This window comes from Gossypium hirsutum, chromosome D05 (assembly GCF_007990345.1).
Source record: "Gossypium hirsutum isolate 1008001.06 chromosome D05, Gossypium_hirsutum_v2.1, whole genome shotgun sequence".
NCBI classification, from domain to species: Eukaryota; Viridiplantae; Streptophyta; class Magnoliopsida; order Malvales; family Malvaceae; genus Gossypium; species Gossypium hirsutum.
The window spans coordinates 8,724,578-8,741,945 of NC_053441.1; the positions used below are offsets into that span (position 1 = coordinate 8,724,578).

The 17,368-nt window shown below is 36.2% G+C and overlaps 3 protein-coding genes across 7 annotated transcripts; all 3 read right to left on the minus strand.

Annotated features, from left to right (window-relative positions):
• Positions 1 to 556: 556 nt before the first annotated feature.
• On the minus strand, positions 557 to 4,923 carry LOC107906237 (auxin response factor 18-like). Of its 3 annotated transcripts, none has more exons than XM_016833177.2 (4): positions 2,889 to 4,923; positions 1,201 to 2,090; positions 1,030 to 1,095; positions 557 to 916 (listed from the first exon to the last, which is right to left on the minus strand). In XM_016833177.2, exons 1-4 carry the CDS (start codon positions 3,936 to 3,938, stop codon positions 835 to 837), a joined length of 2,088 nt encoding a protein of 695 aa, XP_016688666.1. In that variant the 5' UTR covers positions 3,939 to 4,923; the 3' UTR covers positions 557 to 834.
• A 624-nt stretch (positions 4,924 to 5,547) lies between these two features.
• Positions 5,548 to 8,759, minus strand: LOC107906238 (GATA transcription factor 11). Of its 2 annotated transcripts, none has more exons than XM_016833180.2 (2): positions 8,616 to 8,759; positions 5,548 to 6,577 (listed from the first exon to the last, which is right to left on the minus strand). In XM_016833180.2, exons 1-2 carry the CDS (start codon positions 8,757 to 8,759, stop codon positions 5,879 to 5,881), a joined length of 843 nt encoding a protein of 280 aa, XP_016688669.1. In that variant the 3' UTR covers positions 5,548 to 5,878. The 2 variants fall into 2 exon arrangements, with proteins under 2 accessions (XP_016688669.1, XP_016688668.1); XM_016833179.2 differs by lacking the exon at positions 8,616 to 8,759 and adding an exon at positions 7,647 to 7,949.
• Positions 8,616 to 16,836, minus strand: LOC107906234 (protein ENHANCED DISEASE RESISTANCE 2-like). Of its 2 annotated transcripts, none has more exons than XM_016833176.2 (21): positions 16,457 to 16,836; positions 15,399 to 15,473; positions 15,229 to 15,282; positions 15,075 to 15,140; positions 14,925 to 14,983; positions 14,543 to 14,673; positions 14,423 to 14,469; positions 14,247 to 14,344; positions 13,494 to 13,589; positions 13,341 to 13,405; positions 13,168 to 13,239; positions 12,579 to 12,725; positions 12,099 to 12,409; positions 11,811 to 11,874; positions 11,516 to 11,691; positions 11,058 to 11,159; positions 10,857 to 10,907; positions 10,617 to 10,760; positions 10,415 to 10,510; positions 10,107 to 10,208; positions 8,616 to 10,001 (listed from the first exon to the last, which is right to left on the minus strand). In XM_016833176.2, the coding sequence occupies exons 1-21, from the start codon at positions 16,610 to 16,612 to the stop codon at positions 9,909 to 9,911; spliced, it is 2,205 nt and encodes a 734-aa protein (XP_016688665.2). In that variant the 5' UTR covers positions 16,613 to 16,836; the 3' UTR covers positions 8,616 to 9,908. The 2 variants fall into 2 exon arrangements, with proteins under 2 accessions (XP_016688665.2, XP_016688664.2); XM_016833175.2 differs by having other exon boundaries at positions 14,543 to 14,700.
• Positions 16,837 to 17,368: the final 532 nt, after the last annotated feature.

Consider the following 17,368-nt stretch of genomic DNA (forward strand, 5'->3'; position numbering starts at 1 on the left):
TCAAAAAAGTTAAACGTATGAGACTAAAAATTTACTATCATGTTTTCACCAAAATTTTTTTTTTTTACTATCATGCTAATATAAGTAAGAGAGTTGAAAATATCACGAGAAGTTAAAATCTCAGCATATTTGTAATCTGTGCTTTTTTTCGACTGTGATCTTGATGAGATGAGATAATGATATCGTCTCTTTCCTATTTGAAGTTAAAACGGAGGAAATCACGATCCTACATCATTAACTGTGAAATCAATCTCAGCCGCAGAACATTTAGAAAATTACGTTTTTCACCTTCCATAATGACAAAAACACTAAAATGAACCACACGAACGGGGATTTAACGCCACGTCATCATATCTCTGTCGTTTACATGCATGCTTATTTATGAGAACGACCTTTTTTCTCCTTTTTAATGAAATTAATGAATTAAACAAAAAGAAATTTTTAATACTTTAAAAAAGAATTTTCATAATATGAACACTTGTACTAATAAATACTAGTATTCACAGTTTTTTCACGTCTGTTATAGGTGAAGAATGAAAGAACGAAAAGAAGCTGGTTTTATCTCAGAAGGGGTTATTTTGATTTGCATTAAGAAACAGAAATCCTTAACAGTTGAAGTTTGAATTGATGGATTCATAACCATCATCAACATAAACTCATAAAAACATTCAGCAAATTCTAAGACATAAATCTTCTTTTCGAACACAAATATTTGACTAAGAAACTTCTTACAGACATCCCCCCTAAGAGGAACTAAAAACACTCTTTCATGGTGTTGTGCAACTTCTAGAGCGATCCATCATCCATGTTTTTCTCAAATACTGGTGTTCTGAATCATGCAAATATGCTCAAGGGACCTCTCTTATTTGGCCCTTCTAGTCTGTTTTTGGCAGTTCGAATCCCTGTGAGCCATGACCTGGGAAAACATGTTATCTGGATCGTCAAGAACAAGTTGACTTACAAGCTTGTATTCCACTCGAAACTCATTGGAGGAAAAAGAAACGGAGCATTGAGAAAGTTTTAACTCACCTTCCATCGGTATCATTGCGTGAATCCATCCTTATGTTCAATCTTTTGACCGTCTTCATAAAAGTACTACGGTACCAATGTGAAGGAAGTTTTGAAGATTTAAAATTCGTTAATTTCATACTAGCAAAGACCAAAAGACAAAAAGATAAATGTGGTTTTTCGATTTGTTACCTGAATGGTTCATCTCCAGTTTGTTTGACAGCACCTGTTGCATCTCGATACAAGACATGGCCCAACATCTCTGATCTTTCTCTTCCAAACATGTTAGCCAACCTCATGTATAGCTCTTCATAAGAACCGAGAACTGTGAGGTCAAGAGTTCGTCCCACATCCTCAGATTCCAAGAATACCTTGCAATGACCAGTGGCTGAGCCAGGTTCTGGGGCTTGATAGTCCTGCTGCCACAATAATCTGGTAGTAAATGACTTCTCTGGAGACAATTGATTCTCGAGAGCAGATTCTGAACCATTGGAATAATCTTTTCTTTTGTCTTCATTCTCGAGAGCAGTTTTTACTCCAGTTGAACAGCTACGAGAGAGCTGCTGCTCGGTAAGTATTGGCTGACCAAAGAGTAAAAACTGATGTCTCTTTCCGTTTTCAGATTTCTTCTTTGGACTGGAATTCCCTACTGTTAATAAGCAAGATAGATTATCATCGTTACTGTCTGTGTGCTTTGTCATTGAGATGCCATTAGGAACTCGAGCTTGCGGATCAAACAGCTGGAAGCCAGACGGAAACAGTCCGGACTTCAGTTTATTAAGATGGGGATCTGATGAAGATAATCTGACTTGAGCATGCCTGGCTCCCTGTATGCCTGCAGGAGCATTATCAGATAAACAACATAATGGGTTGCTTGACCTGAGGGGATGACCGGAAAACGATGGCATCGGAAATTGTTCAACAAGGGGGAAATCGAGGTGCTCAGGAAGCCTCAACTTCTTTCTGGGGGTCACTGTTGAGAAGGGTGACAGGTGGACGGGAAGCATGTTAGGTACCAATTCAACCAACCAGGGACTCACACGTTCAACATTTTGCAGCAAATCTGGTTCATCCCATGTTACCTGCAATAGTGATTATAAATTAAGTGCAGGCTGCTAAAAGCCAAACGGAAACACAGCCCTTGTACAGAAAAATTAAATAAGCTGCATCAGATTCCTGTTTTAACGAGCATTTCATTTTATATAATGAAAGCACAAATTGAACTATTTTCATCCAAAACGAAAAAATATAGTCACAATTTGACGCGTGTTGATATCTTTGTCAGAAAACAGATTACAATTGTCCTGAAATTAATTCAGCAAATGCACCAGAATCCAGAAACAACCAAATTGCAAATAATATTCAGGAGAAATCAATTAAATGGAGAAAAATGAAAAAAGAAGAAGATAGAGTAGCATTTTTGTTGTAACAATACATGAACCACCGACAATCGTGTTAGCAAGTGAGTCCTGCAATGGTGAAGCAAGACATAGACTTGACTTGCCTAATAAGTAAGGAAAGGATTGAATTGGCCTTCATGACATGACCATAATCCAGGAAATAACATACCAGAAACAGAGTATTTATGGTCACATAATGTCTGCAATTAATCCGACTGAATCCATCAGAAGTAATGCAAGAGATTAAAGATGAGAGATCTGATATAGCAGAGCTTGAAAAGGACCAGCAAGAGTTGGAAATATAATACACCAACCGTCATTATAGTTCTGCAAGCAAGAGCTAATGCTAATCTGTACTTCAAAAACGCCTATATTTAATTCACCTAGTCCATTCCAAAGACACGATTTACACTAAGGGATTCCTGAGTTAAAGGTACAAGATTCAACAACACTAAATAAACATGAACAGGGTTAAAGTACCTGAAGAAGGCGCCACGGGGAATTAGGCCAACGAAGGGGGTCTGCAATATGAACAGAAGATACAGTCCCCATGAACCAACTAATCCTAGAACAATCCTCGGTCTCGAAAGCCATCTTGAACCTCATCAAAGAACACCAAGGAACCCTCATTGCCGCCCTTACTGCAGATGCCTTAACACAAAACTCCGGTGTGCTTGCTCTCGGATAGTAAACTATCTCAAAAGGCCGGCCATTAGCGGCAAGCCCCACTGCCTCCACAACAGCCTCTGCTCTCACTTTTCCCTTCCCTCTCGGATTCCCTTTTCGGGTTATCTTACTCTCATCCTCCTTCAAGAAACCTGAAAACCCTCCATAAGGACTAACGTAGTTTCCATTTCCAAGACCAGATTCAGCTCCAGTATCATTCCCACGCTTGGCCCGCCTTATCCCAACACAAAGCTCACCGTTTTCGGCTCTCAAGAACACAATGGAGTCCCCAGCAACAAGTTTCTTATGGTTAACGAAACTACTCCAGCCGGTAGTCAATAAATGTCTCCTAGGTGTTCCCCTATAGATATGCCTAAACTTCCAAATCTCACCATGAACATCCCTGGCAATCACAGTTTGAACCGGAGGATCGGCAGTGTAATCCAGTCTCGGAAATATGGTTTCAGCACAATATCTGGGAACCGAAAAACCACCCCCGTTGTTTGCATCGGATTGAGTCAATGTCTTAGCAAAAGAAGCAGGCTTTTCCACATTATCAGACCCACCACCCAAAACGGCAACGTTCTCGAGATCAGGCTCAGGGTTGGGCAATGGTACAAGCATGATCTTGGCATACACTTCATCGGTTTCAGCATCAGCCAAGAATTTGACAGAAGCCACCCGGCAAAGAACTAGAGCCGGGATTGGAGGAGAAGATGAAAAATCGACCGGAGATAAAGAGTGTTCGGCATGGCCTTGAGGAAAGTAGAAGACTTTGGAGTTCACTGGTGGAATTTGAACCATGGATCCAGCACAGGCATGCCATAGCTGAGGATCCAAGCTCTTTTCTGCCTCTTTTCTCATTTCTTTCTTTCAAGTTGGGGTTTAGGTTTTAGGGACAAACAACTCAGGGATTGGTTATTAAATTCAAGATTGAGAAACATGAACTGGGAAGTGAAAACCAGTTCATTAAATTTTAGGACATCAATTAAAAACCTCTCCCACCCTTTTATTAAAACACCCCCCAAAAAAAGAAGACACCCTTTTAATGCAAAGCTTCCTTTCCTTTTTATCTCTCATCTTTGCATGACGATCAAATAGTATTAAGAAAAAGACAAGCGAAGGAGACAGAACATCTTTGCAGGCTTCTCAAACCAACGGGGTTTGGTTTAATTGTGGAGAGAGAAAAAGATTGAAAAGAACATTGATCCCTTATCAGAAATCAGGTATGGAGACAACCACCATAATATATTTATATCCAAAACTCCAAAGTCCAAACTCAAAGCTTCCTCTCTTTTCTTTTTTTTTTCTCTCTCTCTATGAAGACCCGATTGTTTGTGGAATCTTTTGAACCTTTTAAAGATCTTTAAACCGAACTCTCTCTAGACAACAGGAACAGAACAAACAAAGAAGAGATCCCAGATCAAACAAAAAAGGTTCAAATTTTTAGAAAGTGGATTATGGGGTTAAAATCTCATGAGATGACATAAAAGGAAAAGTGAATAAAAATGAATATCGCCGCGACAGAATATGGCGTAAAAGAGAGAAGAAAATTCGTCTGTTGTCACGGTACAGTAATCTGAAACAAACCTAAGAGAGACCACTAGAAGTCGGTTAACTATAGTTAATTTTCCTGATAAACTAAACTGTAGTTTAAATGATAGTTAACTTAGCTAATGGGATTGGATTGGAACTGGACTGACTGACTTGGTTCTGTTTTCTCAGCATGTTTCCACTTTTCAGGCGCGTGATTCGACAATTTCTTCACCGAATCTGGCTGATGAGCAGCAACTTTTTTTGTTTTTGTGGGGGATTTTGCGATTTTTGGTCGGAGGTTACGAGGAAAAAGTGGATGGTTACACACTAGTTACATGAGTGTTAATATTTTACAGAATTTTTATAATATATTTCAAATTATATAAATAAATGTCACGATAATAAATTAGGAAATGCGATTTTTTATTACTTTTACAAAATATTAAAGGAAATTGTTGAGACGGCATGGTAGTCCTGCGTGAGTAAGAAATGAGTTACTGTTTGTTGACTGAGTACGTAACTTTTTTATATTAAGAAAATTGGTGGCCATCATTTTCTTAGGCCAACCATTTTTAATGACCTAAACCTAAAACCAAAAAAAAAATCGTCACATGAAAGCAGTCCAAATAGCAAAGCAATTGGCTAAAACATAAACTTTTTTATTCTAAAACATAATCTTTTCCTCTTAAATTTTCTATTATTGTTCCTTTTTCTCTCACAAAATAAAATCTGCTGTTCTTTTTTTTTTTTTTTGTTTCTCATAATAATAATAATAGACCTTATCGTTCTAAAGTCTGAAGAGACAGACCGAGACCCAACATAGTTAAGGCTTGTAATGATCCACGTGGCAAGATTTGGGCCATTTTTGGGTTCTGGCCCAATTGGCCTATATTACATTTAGTTTCCTACTAGATTACAAAATATCTCAAGACGTGTATTCTGGAAAACAAGAAAAAAAGTAAAAAGATTAGATTTAACAGTTACAAGAATAAATGAATGAGGTGAGAGACCTGTACTGTCAAACACAAACTTGTTAAACCTAACTTTTGAAAAATCAACCCTTCGATCATCCTCTACTTCACTAAAATATTTCCTGCCTGCCAAACATGTCAATCATCTAACATCCTACTTACTCCATCAATGTACACACTGAGAAACAAGGAACGACACAAAAAGAACATATATGTATATAAAAAAGACACAACAATGGAGAAGCTCACTCTACTAAGCTTTTTCTGAACTAATAGTGACCAATGCATCTGCAGCTGTTACCGGAATGACATTTTGGGTGGGATCGACGACAATGACAACGACAACGACAACGGCAACTTGGCTTTTTTCCTCATCTCTACCACCTTCTTATGAGAGTTGGAATGCATCGATGCAACAAACGTCGGACTAGCCGCAGGACGATACTCTGGAAAAAGGCGGCCAGACCGGTACCGAACACCACATGCATTACAAAGGGTCTTGGGTCCCATTGGCCCTTCTCTCCATTGTGGTGTTTCTGTAATTTCGCAGTGCGTACATTTCATAATAACAATAGGCTGTAGAGAAGGGGGTTTCTTGGTCTCATTGCAACCCGAAAGCAATGTCAGGTTCTTTTTCTTCTTCTGTCTCTTTTTGGCAGGTTTCTCAGTAGGATTGTTTTCTGATTCTGATTCAGAACCAACCACATAATTAGTTCCTCTGGAGGCAGAGGATGTGGAGGATATTGAAGGAAATATGAACTGCTGGTTAAAGGTAGATGCTGGTCTGCGCTTGCTTCGACCTCTCTTCTTCACCAGGAAACTTAGTTTGGGGTCGATAGGTGTGGGATTTGCAGCGGAGCAAGAGCTACTGCTTTCAAGCACGGATACTGGACTGGAAGTCTGGAACCAGGTCGAACCTTTCACATCAGTGCAGTTGCTGTGTGGGGTAATGCTGGTAGTGCTTGAGAGCTGGTTTAGTTGTGAAGATCCATCACACTACAAAGGGGAAGAAGAATTTGGTAAAGAGTCAGATATGAGGTTAAGGAAGATTTAGCCTATCTTTCTCTGCAATAAAATAATGATAAGGCCAAAAAAGCCACTCAAGAGATTAGTTATTCATCTTTATGGCAGTTGTACGAGGGTTCAATTGAAAATAGTAACAGAAAGACAACCAACAATTGCATAAATTTCTTATAAAATTTAGCAGAAAAGGTACCACTCTGGTATTGAACGTCAATCATATCACAATCAACAGCATTATCAGGTGGTCCCATACACTTATTGGCATCGAACCAGGCACTGGTTGGGCCTACTTGCTTGCTTGGACCATACAGCTGTACCACAGCGTAACAGCATGTGGTGCACCAGTGCACATGATATGCCCATGTTTCTTATTGCAAAGCAGCACAAAATTTTTGCAAAGTACAACATTTGATTATAGTCTCAATCTCTTGAACCATATTCAATTGCAACATTTAATAACCTGCTTTAGCCAAGGCTCTGGCAGAGCATCCTTCACAGAATGTGCAACTGCACTCAGGGGGTGTGAAACACTGCATATCTTGGAAGCAAAGTTACTTCCACCATAACATTGCTTTTTAATGAAGCATGAATGAAAGATCTTACAGTTGTTGACTGAAAAAAAAAACTACGAAAGCTGCTCACATGCAGTCAACTAAGCAGTTGGTATGACAGCATGCACAAAGTAGATCATAAATTCTAGCCCAAACGTAATAGAGACCTCCACAAATCATTAGAGGGTAAAAATTCAAGATAAAATCATGATATGCAAGGCACAGTTAAGTCCATGTCATGATTGATATTTTGAATGTTTCTTAGTAAAAAGGCTCCTTAAGTAGAAAAGGGTCATTACGAGCTTGTACACCAGATTTTTTCAACCAATATTTTATACTTGAGTTACAAAAGAATCGATGCACTAATAGTCGCGTTCGCTTCAAAGACTTTCAACTCTAAAACACTTCTGAAAAACAAATTCAGGCCAATGGTAAATTAACAGCTGCACGCACATCAGATGGTATAGAAAGGGAAAACAAGTGTAACTCACAGAATCGGTAAAGTTTTGGGCCAAACTATCACTGAAGAAATCACCATAGAACCCGGAAGATAAGCTGGCCAAAACATTGGTAGGTGGCGGCTCTAAGTTTTCAAAATCACAATCCCAGTCTTCACCACCATCATTGTTCTCTTCCACGGGCAGAAGAAAATTATTTACGTCCTCTGTACTACCATTGCCATCAGGTCCTTCAACGTCTTCCAATGGCAAATCCAAATACTTTATTACGTCATCAAAGAAATCATCGTTGGGCCCAACCCCATTGTAGCCTTTGTCAAACCAAGATTTACTCATAATTTATCTTAGAATTTTCTATTCTCTATTTTTCTGCTCACAATATAGAAGGAAAAAAAGTTAATTACTATTATATGATAATGTAAACGCGTTTAATTTAAGTAAAGAGTCGTTATCTCATAAGGAAACGAGCTTATCTATCTAAAATTACGGGTTTATATCAATATATATGTTTTTTTTACAAAGCAGTAATATCTTCAGCAATAACTTCTGTATCGTATAGAATCTAAACAATTTTGAAGCAATTAAGTAAAGTAATATTTAGGCAATAATATTAATAATTGTTAATAAAGTTCCCTACCCTATTTAGGTAAAGCCCCTTTCTAAGTCGTCATTTTAGTATGAAAATTAACCAAAATAATAATAATAATAATAATAATAATAATAATAATAACACCAGTACTAACAGCTCAAAGAACTTTTTTTTATTATTAAAAGAGCTTGTTTGGATACATGGAAAAAGAAATGCAGCAAAAGAGAAAGTTGAACGTTAGTAAATGATAACAGAGAGAAAAAGGTGGTATCATTTTCTGACTAAACGAACAGAAAACGTAATTGAAACGCAGAAGAGAAAGTGAAAAATGCAAATAAACGCAAACAAATTTTTTCTAAGAAAAAAAGAAAGCGGGCAAAAAAGCAAAGAGAGAGCGAGAGAGAGAGGGGAACCTGGTTTGAAGAAGAAGGTTGAAGGCGAGTTCGTTGTTTCTTGTTTGGATCAGAGGAAAATGAGAAAGGAGGGAGGGATAGGGATTCCTTTGAATCTGTAGAACTTTTAGGGATTTTAGTGAGAGGAAGAGAGTAAAAGTTCATGTGAGAAAGCGCACATGGGAGGTGGCTGTGCGCCTACGGTTTTCCCTAGCCTTTTAAATTTAATCACAGCTCACTCCTCTCTCAATCTTCATCAAATGTTGGGAAAATGTTAGTATTATATTGTTAGTGTTAGCAAATAAAACCAAACGGTAGGGACTAAGGAGGGAGTAAATGATATTTTAAATTGTAAATTTGAAATGCCTGGGTGGGAGGGGGTTACACTTAATAATGGAGTTAAAATTTAATTAAAATGAAAATGATTTGGAGGGTGGGCAACTGGCAAGGTTTTAGATCTAAAATGGGTTTAAATTATGTTAAAAGAAAAGATCGAAGAGATCAACGACGAGTTGGAGGCTTGATTTGATTTGGTATTGCAATTTGGGTCCCATTCCCAATTATTTACTTCCACCTTCTCCCCACATGCTGCTGTGGGTCCCCTGAGATGGGGGGTTGGAACTTTGAACCTTATTTCTATTTGCTTTTTTTATATTATTAGATTTAGTTATCTATTTTCGAGTTATTATAACACGAAATGAAAAAAAAATAATTATTAAATATATCATATTAATTATATTTATATTAAATTACGATTTTAGTTCCGCATCATGTGTTATACTCATGTGCAAAGTACTTCGCTCCTAGTAAAGACGTCATACATGTAGAAAAGTTATGTACGTTAGTACTACTCTATTGATTTATACTTTGTTCATGGGTTGGATTGATGATCCGTCAACTCAATCCCTAAATCTGACGCAAATCTGCCGACTTTTGTTTTGGACAACATCTCCTAAATTTAGAATTCTAGTCTAGTGAGAAATAGATGCGACTCATAGGGTAAACTCTATCTGAATAAGAAAATAAGGCAACATATTAATAAAAATAAAATTTAAAAAACTGGGATTCTTTTTAAATACTACGATGATACGTACAGAGCACCAAGGGTTAGGTAGATAATGACCATTTGATAAAATAATTTAAAAAAAGAAAAAGAAAGAATGCAACTCTATCTGTGGAAGCAGCAGCGGCAGCAGCAATGCCATAATGCAATAATATGATTTTTGGTATTCTTCAATTTCGTCAATCATCACCCAAGCTTCTTAACCAGCCTAGTGTAGCCTAGTAAACATCAGGTTGAGAATAAATAATTATTCATACTTTTACTGTAATAGATTTTGATGCGTCAAGATGGTTCAGCCGGCATGTTCCAAGAAGATACTCTGGTAGCTCCTCTTCTGTATTTGCCTGTATATATATATATATAAGAAAATCCACATTTCTGTATTGGTTAAAAAGTGTATGATCATTCCATAAAGTGATCCAATTCCTGCTTCTTAGGGTTGATTTTACCTGTATCAAAAATGCCATTTCAATAACCAGATTGTTGAGGTAACCAAGCACAAGACTGACCACGCCTCTTGCCACCGTCGATGACCCAATGTCAATCCCAAGCTGAAATGACAGATAAATCAAATTTCAGTATTGCCATAAAAGATTTTCATGCTTTTTCTACTCTCCTACTTGAAAATGTGGAGAGGCTAGCTAGAAGAGAAATGAATCTAACTCGGAGAAAATTTAAGTGATTTTTCAAATGCATTCTCCAGGTTATTTGTGCTTGGACCCTGACAAATATATAAATGTAGTTCATGAAAGTTTACCTCCAAGTAGTTCTTCCCACGGAAATAATTAATTTCCAATGCTTGGCCAATGAGACAAGCTTTCTTTCCGACACTCTGCTTGACTATCCACGACCCCTAACAAAACAAACTCAATTGTCAGAACCTTGCTTTATAACCCACTGGTGAGTTCACTTCCATCAAAGATTCTCGATGTCAACTACACAATACTGCATGTACCGACCTTTGAAATGTATGGAATGAGCTTAAACCTTGAATTTCTATATGCGTCATCACCATTGATGAAGTTATACAGTAACGGTGAATCTTCCACTGGAGTATTCATCATATAGTATAGTGCTAGGCTGTATGTTGTTGAACCTGGCACCTGTTTCATGGTAAATAATTCAGTTATGTTAAATGCTTAAGAACCAATAATAATACAGCTTGACAGAATTAAATGTAAAACAAAATGGCAAAGTACCTGTATGTTTACAATGAAGAAAAACTCTGGTCCACCCTGAGCAGCATATTTCTGCAGATAAACATTTTTTGTAACTTTTTTCCTCAATTTGCAGGCAACATATAGCAAATACAAGAAGTACAGTTGAGCTTATAGGTGACCCATAAGCATGACCTCTAAATCTCAATCGACAGAAAAGTAAGGGCATATATAAGAGAAAACCTGAACAATGCCCCCAGGACGCCCTCCTAGATCATCTTCGCGTTTGTCAGATCTTAGCCAATCTGCAGCGACCATTTGCATTAAAGTGCCCTTTGCCTTAAACTGAAAGAAAAAAAGAACAAAGATGTAATTCTAAATTGGAGTTGAAATTTAAGGAAAACTAAAAGTTGGGCTATGCAAAAGGAAAGCCAAAGTGGATTTGATTTGGATATCCAGGACTTCAGACTTCCTAGCAATTGATCACCATAAGATATCTACAAAACCCTACAATTAACTGTGTCCTAAACATGCTAGGCAAACATGGAAGGACATGTATATCATTTAGAGATCATCAGAGACAAAGCACCTGTTAATGCAAGATCATGCAACAAGGCATACAATAAACCATCATAGAACACACCAGCTGAAGTTTTGTAGTACAATTCAGCTTTGTGTCACTGAAATATTTTTCTACATACCTTCTTACAATCTTCTAGGTAATTCTCCCCACGAATTAAAAATGTGGAGGGTTCTGCCGCTGTCCAACTGCAGGGTAATGTACAAGTTGGATCTTTGGGAAGAGTGTTTCCATAGGAGCACCATATGCCATCTTCCTTCGTCATGTCTTGTAAGTCCATGTAGCCCCTTTTCTGGACTGCAACATACAAAGAATTGGAAGCCATCAGCAATTATCTTTCTAAAAATTCTATTGAAAAGAAAATTCTTTGTTTCTATATTATAGAAGGGAATACTGATAATCCAAATAGGAACCACCTGCAAGATCATGTAACTTTTTCACAAAAACAGCAGCAGTTGATAACTTTGTTTGGCGTGTATCCTGTAAATTTCAGTCACATAGATGTCATGTGAGAAACTTCGAGCAAAACATACACACACAAAACCTTTAGTAGAGAAAAACTCTAGAGTAATACAGCCATACGAAGAAACATAATAGGAAAAATAGAGACTCTATAGTTGGTCACATCCTCTGAGATATGAAGCACCACTAACTGCAACTTAGTTTGCATGTAAGAATCAATGCTAAATTACTTTGACTTGTACCTGAGAGTATACTTCAGGAGCATAGTCAGAATCCCACCCATCTGTTGATTGATCATAGTCTGTTGGTTCTGGAACATCAAAGAATTCATCGGCAGCATCATTAAAACCTACCAGACTCGAGTGCTCTGAAGGTGCCTTTTCCATTCCTTCACTCAAATTTTCCTTCGATTTTCCAGCCTCTATCTGTGTGCACATATCAACTACACAGTCCTCTTCACTCTGTTGCAACCTAACAGCCCGTATCAACTCTCCAGATGAAATATCAGCAGAAGGATATTTTCCTTGTTTTGCTTTGAATAACTCTCTTAACGCTGCAGGTACATGAAATTAATTCCTAGCAAATTAATGCCTCAAATGATCACACAAACATCAAACATTACACACACACACACACGATATTGAACAGATAAATAAGATTATAACAGCAGTTGGGATTAAGGGTAATATATCACATGAAGTTATAACACAATATATGATTACCGGCAACTCTCTCAAGCATACGGATGGTAATAGATCGGGCTGCAGAAGTTTTAAGATAAGATTTCCAGAACTTCCAATCAATTGCAAGCATGTGTTTTACAACTGAGTGTTTTTCTTCATTCAGAGGAGATATGACATATCCACCACCTGCAAATAAGTGCCGGACATTGACCTCATAGATTAACTTTCAATTTTTCTGCTTTTTAATATAAACATCTTCCTGTTCTTTTATAGAGAATTTCAAGAGTGCATCATATACCGCAACCTATAAATTTCGCTGTGGTATACAAGGACAAATTTATCACATCAAAATAAAGCAATGAGAGAGACATTTATATGCAGTATTCAAACTGAAGCCAAACAACGCTTCAACTTTCAAACATATAAAAAAACCAGAATAAATATATTTTTGTTTCATGCACACATGAGATGCTTAGTAAACAAGGTTAAGAGTATGCTCAATTAAATCTAGAAGATTAAGACGGTTCATGCATCCTATAATGTATATATTTATGCATGAAAGTAGGATATAGAGAACTCAGAAAGATGAAAGAAGTTCTGTTTTACTTATGTTTCAGGCATACATTACTTTTAAGGCAGGCACGGATATAGCTTTTCTGTGGGGGGCACTTCTTGTGAAACACCGAGTGGTACAGAATAACTGTTATAAAATCAACCAAAAAGAAGTTAGTTTGTCATTTAACTATATTTGTTGTGACTTCTGAATAGAACTTTTAAGAATCTCCTCAAAGCAATTACTACCATATGTTCCATCATCTTCTCTTCTCCAATAGCGGCGCAACAAGAGATCCCTCCTTTTCATTCCCCTGCAAGTATAATGAGTTAGTGAAACTATATAACCAGAAACCTCTATCTTGCAAAACATAATGACAAAATCAGAAGTTTGGATCTGACATAGGTAACCAATCACCATATAGCTGCTTGTGAATGATATCAGTATGACCATCAAGATGTTCAATCACACTACCCTTGTAGAAACAGAAATCCCATCTGCAAGGCAATTTGCAAATTTCCTTTGGTCTTAGAAAAAGAAAACATTTCAGGAAAAGACAAATACATTGCTAGATGAATAGAATTCTAATTTTGTAAAACTTTAAAACACGCTAGAGAGCATCAGAGGAGTAATAATAAATGAAATATAGATTTCTAATTTTGCAAAACATTAAAAGTTAAAGCACACTAGAGAGCATCAGAGGACTGATAGTAAATAAAATAGAGGCGTTAAAAGGGCACCAAATATAGATGTCAACTACATGCATGGTATCACCTTCAAAATGCAGATTTCTTCTTATGGTTTTGGTGTAGCTATTAAACTAATGTATAAATAATTTCTAGGCAAATTGAAGTCTGTATCAACAAGGGCAAAGATTACATTGCTGCTGTTTCTATCATGCATCAAACTTGAGTTGAGATTTCTTCTCCATTACAACCTCAGTGAGAAAAAAGCACTAACTACACACAAAAAATTGTCCAATGGGAAATAATAATCACAATGCGGTCTGTTCCATTAAACTGCAATGCTAGATCCACTACAATTAATAATATACTTAGAATTAAAGTACCATTGAGATTGAAATCAATCCATAGTTCTTGCAAAAGATTTTAAGAGCTCATTTCAAGGAAAATACAGAGTACTTGGCAGCTTACTCTGATCTTGAGGGTCCAAGAGACATTAGTGTCTGGAAAATGGCTTCTGAAGTTCCATCTATGACACCCACAGCCATGATTGCAGGATGATCATCCCACTGTCAATGGAGGGAGGAGAAAAGTGTCAAAATGCAATTGCATGAAATTCATTGACAGGCAAATCAAAAGCTACCAACCTTTCCATGAGAATCCCTATCTTTAGCTTCTTTAAACAGTCTAAGACCTGCGTTTCATCATGGTTTTAGACAAACAATTATGGTTATCTCAAAAATCACAAATATTTGTTCCGTAATTACCATTCTGACAGCCAAAGATTGTCCAAGGTGAAGGAGCTACAACATCAGATGTCACTCTGTCCATCTTTGTGGATGAACAAAGAGTCCAGTCAATAGAACTGTTATGATTTGTGTTACTGGAACCACTCGATCTGCATGCAAGGAGCCCTTCTAAGAAACTGATATATAATAATAGAGCATAAACATGAGAGAATACTTGATAGTAAAACAAGCATTAAGTCCTGTCGCAGTCATCAGTAGTAAATATTCTAAATAAATGCAACTTAAAGTTATTCAAGCTATCAGCACAGAATCAAATCATGCCCAAGCATAGGTGAAGAGACAGAAAAAAAGCAGCAATTGGATATATGTTACATAGCAATAATGGATGGTTACTTCTTACCTGAAGGACTGCCATCTGCTCTTTGAACAAGCAACATCATTTCCAGGGTATGTACCATCCTGTATAAATACAATAAAATCTCATTCTCATCTCTTATTGTGTTGGAAACTTATGATGTGCATTAACAAGAGGAAGCAGTTCATTTCAGACCTTTAAAGCTGCTTCCTGGAAGGATTGAATCCATCTTGCTGCTTCCTCAGGACTACTAGCTCCTAGCTGAAAAATTGATTCCATATGTCATACATGAAGGTGAAATTATCATACATGTTGACTAACAATTGTTTTTGTAAAATATTTGCCTCACCTTAAGTTGATCATTGTGATTAGAACTATTATAAAGAGTGAATATGAAGAATACCTACAAGCCAAACAAAGAACTGTCCTTAGAAAATCTCCAATGGGATGAACCAATCAGAAAACACAAACCAATAAAATTACAACTGTCCAAGAAAAAAGGAAACATAATTCACATACGTTGCTGTGAATGCTCTCTCTCCCATTGTCTGCAACTCGAATGCAGGAATCAATAATAACACTTCGACCAGGTTCCTGAAAGGTAAATCAAGGTTTAGTTTTTAGGCTTATTAAAATTGTTAAGCGTCAAAAGTACACTCTACAACTAAGAAATATAAACAATAGAAAAATTAACTTAAAATGAATATGAGCCCAAATACAGTCTTAGCATCGTCATTTATTAATTCATCGATATATACAAAACACTTTCGCACAGCTAAAGATGAACTGCAACAGCAACAAATAAATGCACTAGATAGCTCGACCATTGGGTATTCTTCCAAGACACTTCAGATTAAAGCGAAGACGTGCCACATTGTATAATTATGCTTAAAGTGTAGCTAACGATTTGCTTGGCTTATGATTATCATCGAATCAACTTAGCTTTCTCTAAAAGCTAAAGATTTAACAGCACAAAGACTATGCGACGTATGAATGATAAAGTAAAATACTCCTGACCAAAAGCTGACGTTACAATTCCTCCAGATTTACCGATAAAGAGTTATCTCTATCAGGCGATAACAAAAAAAAAAAAGAGCAGAAACCTGAAAGGCTTCTCGATCGAAAGAACCAATTCAATAGGGGAAAAAATAAAAAAAAGGAGCAAAAGAAGTCAGCTGCATAAAAAAGCATACATGTTCTCAATCAAGCTCTCTCTCCTTACTATCAAAGTACTCTCTGAAACGCTTTTGTCATGAAATATTAAATCATATTCAACTAATCCATTACTAAGCAACTAAAATGATTAGTAAATATACAAATAAAATAGTATAAGAAAATCAATAATAAATGAACGAATTAAAAAAGAAGTCATACTACTAAAAACTAGTTATTCACTTATTAGAGCGGTTGCCTTGGACTGACTAATAAAAAACAAAATTCGGAAAAACAAAAACAAAGAGATAATGATATTAAATTTTAATGCCATTATTTCTTTAGAACATTCGTATAATGAGAAACGAAACTTGCAAGATAAGCTTCTCAACAATCAAAAAAAAAAAAGAGAGTGAGGAAGAAACCTGGAGATTGGAAATGGGCATGGATTTGAAGCTCTTAAGCAGATGATCTTCAAGAACAAAGTAACGTTTCCTTGAGTACTGTAATCCAATCCGATTCGAACGAATTATATGTAACCATCCTTCCATTTTTAATTCTCCGATCTGTGAACCGCCCATTTTTTTTCTTTCTTCTTTAAGCAAAAAAAGAAAAAGAAAAAAGAGTTATTCGTAAACTGAAAATAAACAAGTGGGTTTTTTGGCGGTGAAATTAGTGAAACTCCTCTTTGGAGTTTAAGATGCCAAAAAAATTCCTCTCTGCCTTTCGGTTTCTTTCTCTTTGCCTCAGTGGATTTTTATTCTTTAAACGTTTTTCTCTTTGTTTAAGAAAACAGAAACGAACTCAAACGCATATGAGACATGTACTTGCCAGGCGAATATTAGATGCTTCAAATTTACCTTATTACCCTTTTCTCCTTTCATTTGAAGTTCAAAAAGTACGCTAAAAAATTATTCACCCAATCATTTACCTCCGCTTTTTGTTTTCATTTTTCAAATTATTAATTTATATTATAACACAAGTGAACAAATTGATTTAAAAATATATAAAAAATTAAATCAAAATTTGATTATTATGATAAAATTGGAATCTTAAAAATAATAGCGTTTTATCTTCTAATCACTATATATACATATTATTTTATTATTTTGATATAATAAAACAATAACATTAGTCTACTAATATAATTTACATCGCAAAAAATGTTTTGTTTTGATAATTTTCTAATTGGTTTGATACTCCGTTAATTCATTGCAATTTACAACAATTCGATGACAAGTTTTAACTTAATATAATTATACAAATTAACGTAGTGCAATTACCAAAAACATTAAAAACTTTATACAAGGTAGTGAAGTAATGTTTCATCTTTATTT

What these genes read in the sequence shown, in the direction of transcription:
- LOC107906238 (XM_016833179.2), bottom strand. Translation starts at nt 7,949, where the DNA reads ATGAGTAAATCTTGGTTTGACAAAGGCTACAATGGGGTTGGGCCCAAC. An exon ending in CCCAAAACTTTACCGATTCT is followed by an intron (nt 6,578 to 7,646) that starts GTGAGTTACACT and finishes TCCCCTTTGTAG; the next exon opens with TGTGATGGATCTTCACAACT.
- LOC107906234 (XM_016833175.2), bottom strand. Translation starts at nt 16,612, where the DNA reads ATGGGCGGTTCACAGATCGGAGAATTAAAAATGGAAGGATGGTTACAT. An exon ending in CTCCTGAAGTATACTCTCAG is followed by an intron (nt 11,875 to 12,098) that starts GTACAAGTCAAA and finishes TGAAATTTACAG; the next exon opens with GATACACGCCAAACAAAGTT. An exon ending in AAATGGCATTTTTGATACAG is followed by an intron (nt 10,002 to 10,106) that starts GTAAAATCAACC and finishes ATATATATACAG; the next exon opens with GCAAATACAGAAGAGGAGCT.
- LOC107906237 (XM_016833177.2), bottom strand. Translation starts at nt 3,938, where the DNA reads ATGAGAAAAGAGGCAGAAAAGAGCTTGGATCCTCAGCTATGGCATGCC. An exon ending in CCCCGTGGCGCCTTCTTCAG is followed by an intron (nt 2,091 to 2,888) that starts GTACTTTAACCC and finishes TCACTATTGCAG; the next exon opens with GTAACATGGGATGAACCAGA. An exon ending in ACTGGAGATGAACCATTCAG is followed by an intron (nt 1,096 to 1,200) that starts GTAACAAATCGA and finishes TTGGTACCGTAG; the next exon opens with TACTTTTATGAAGACGGTCA.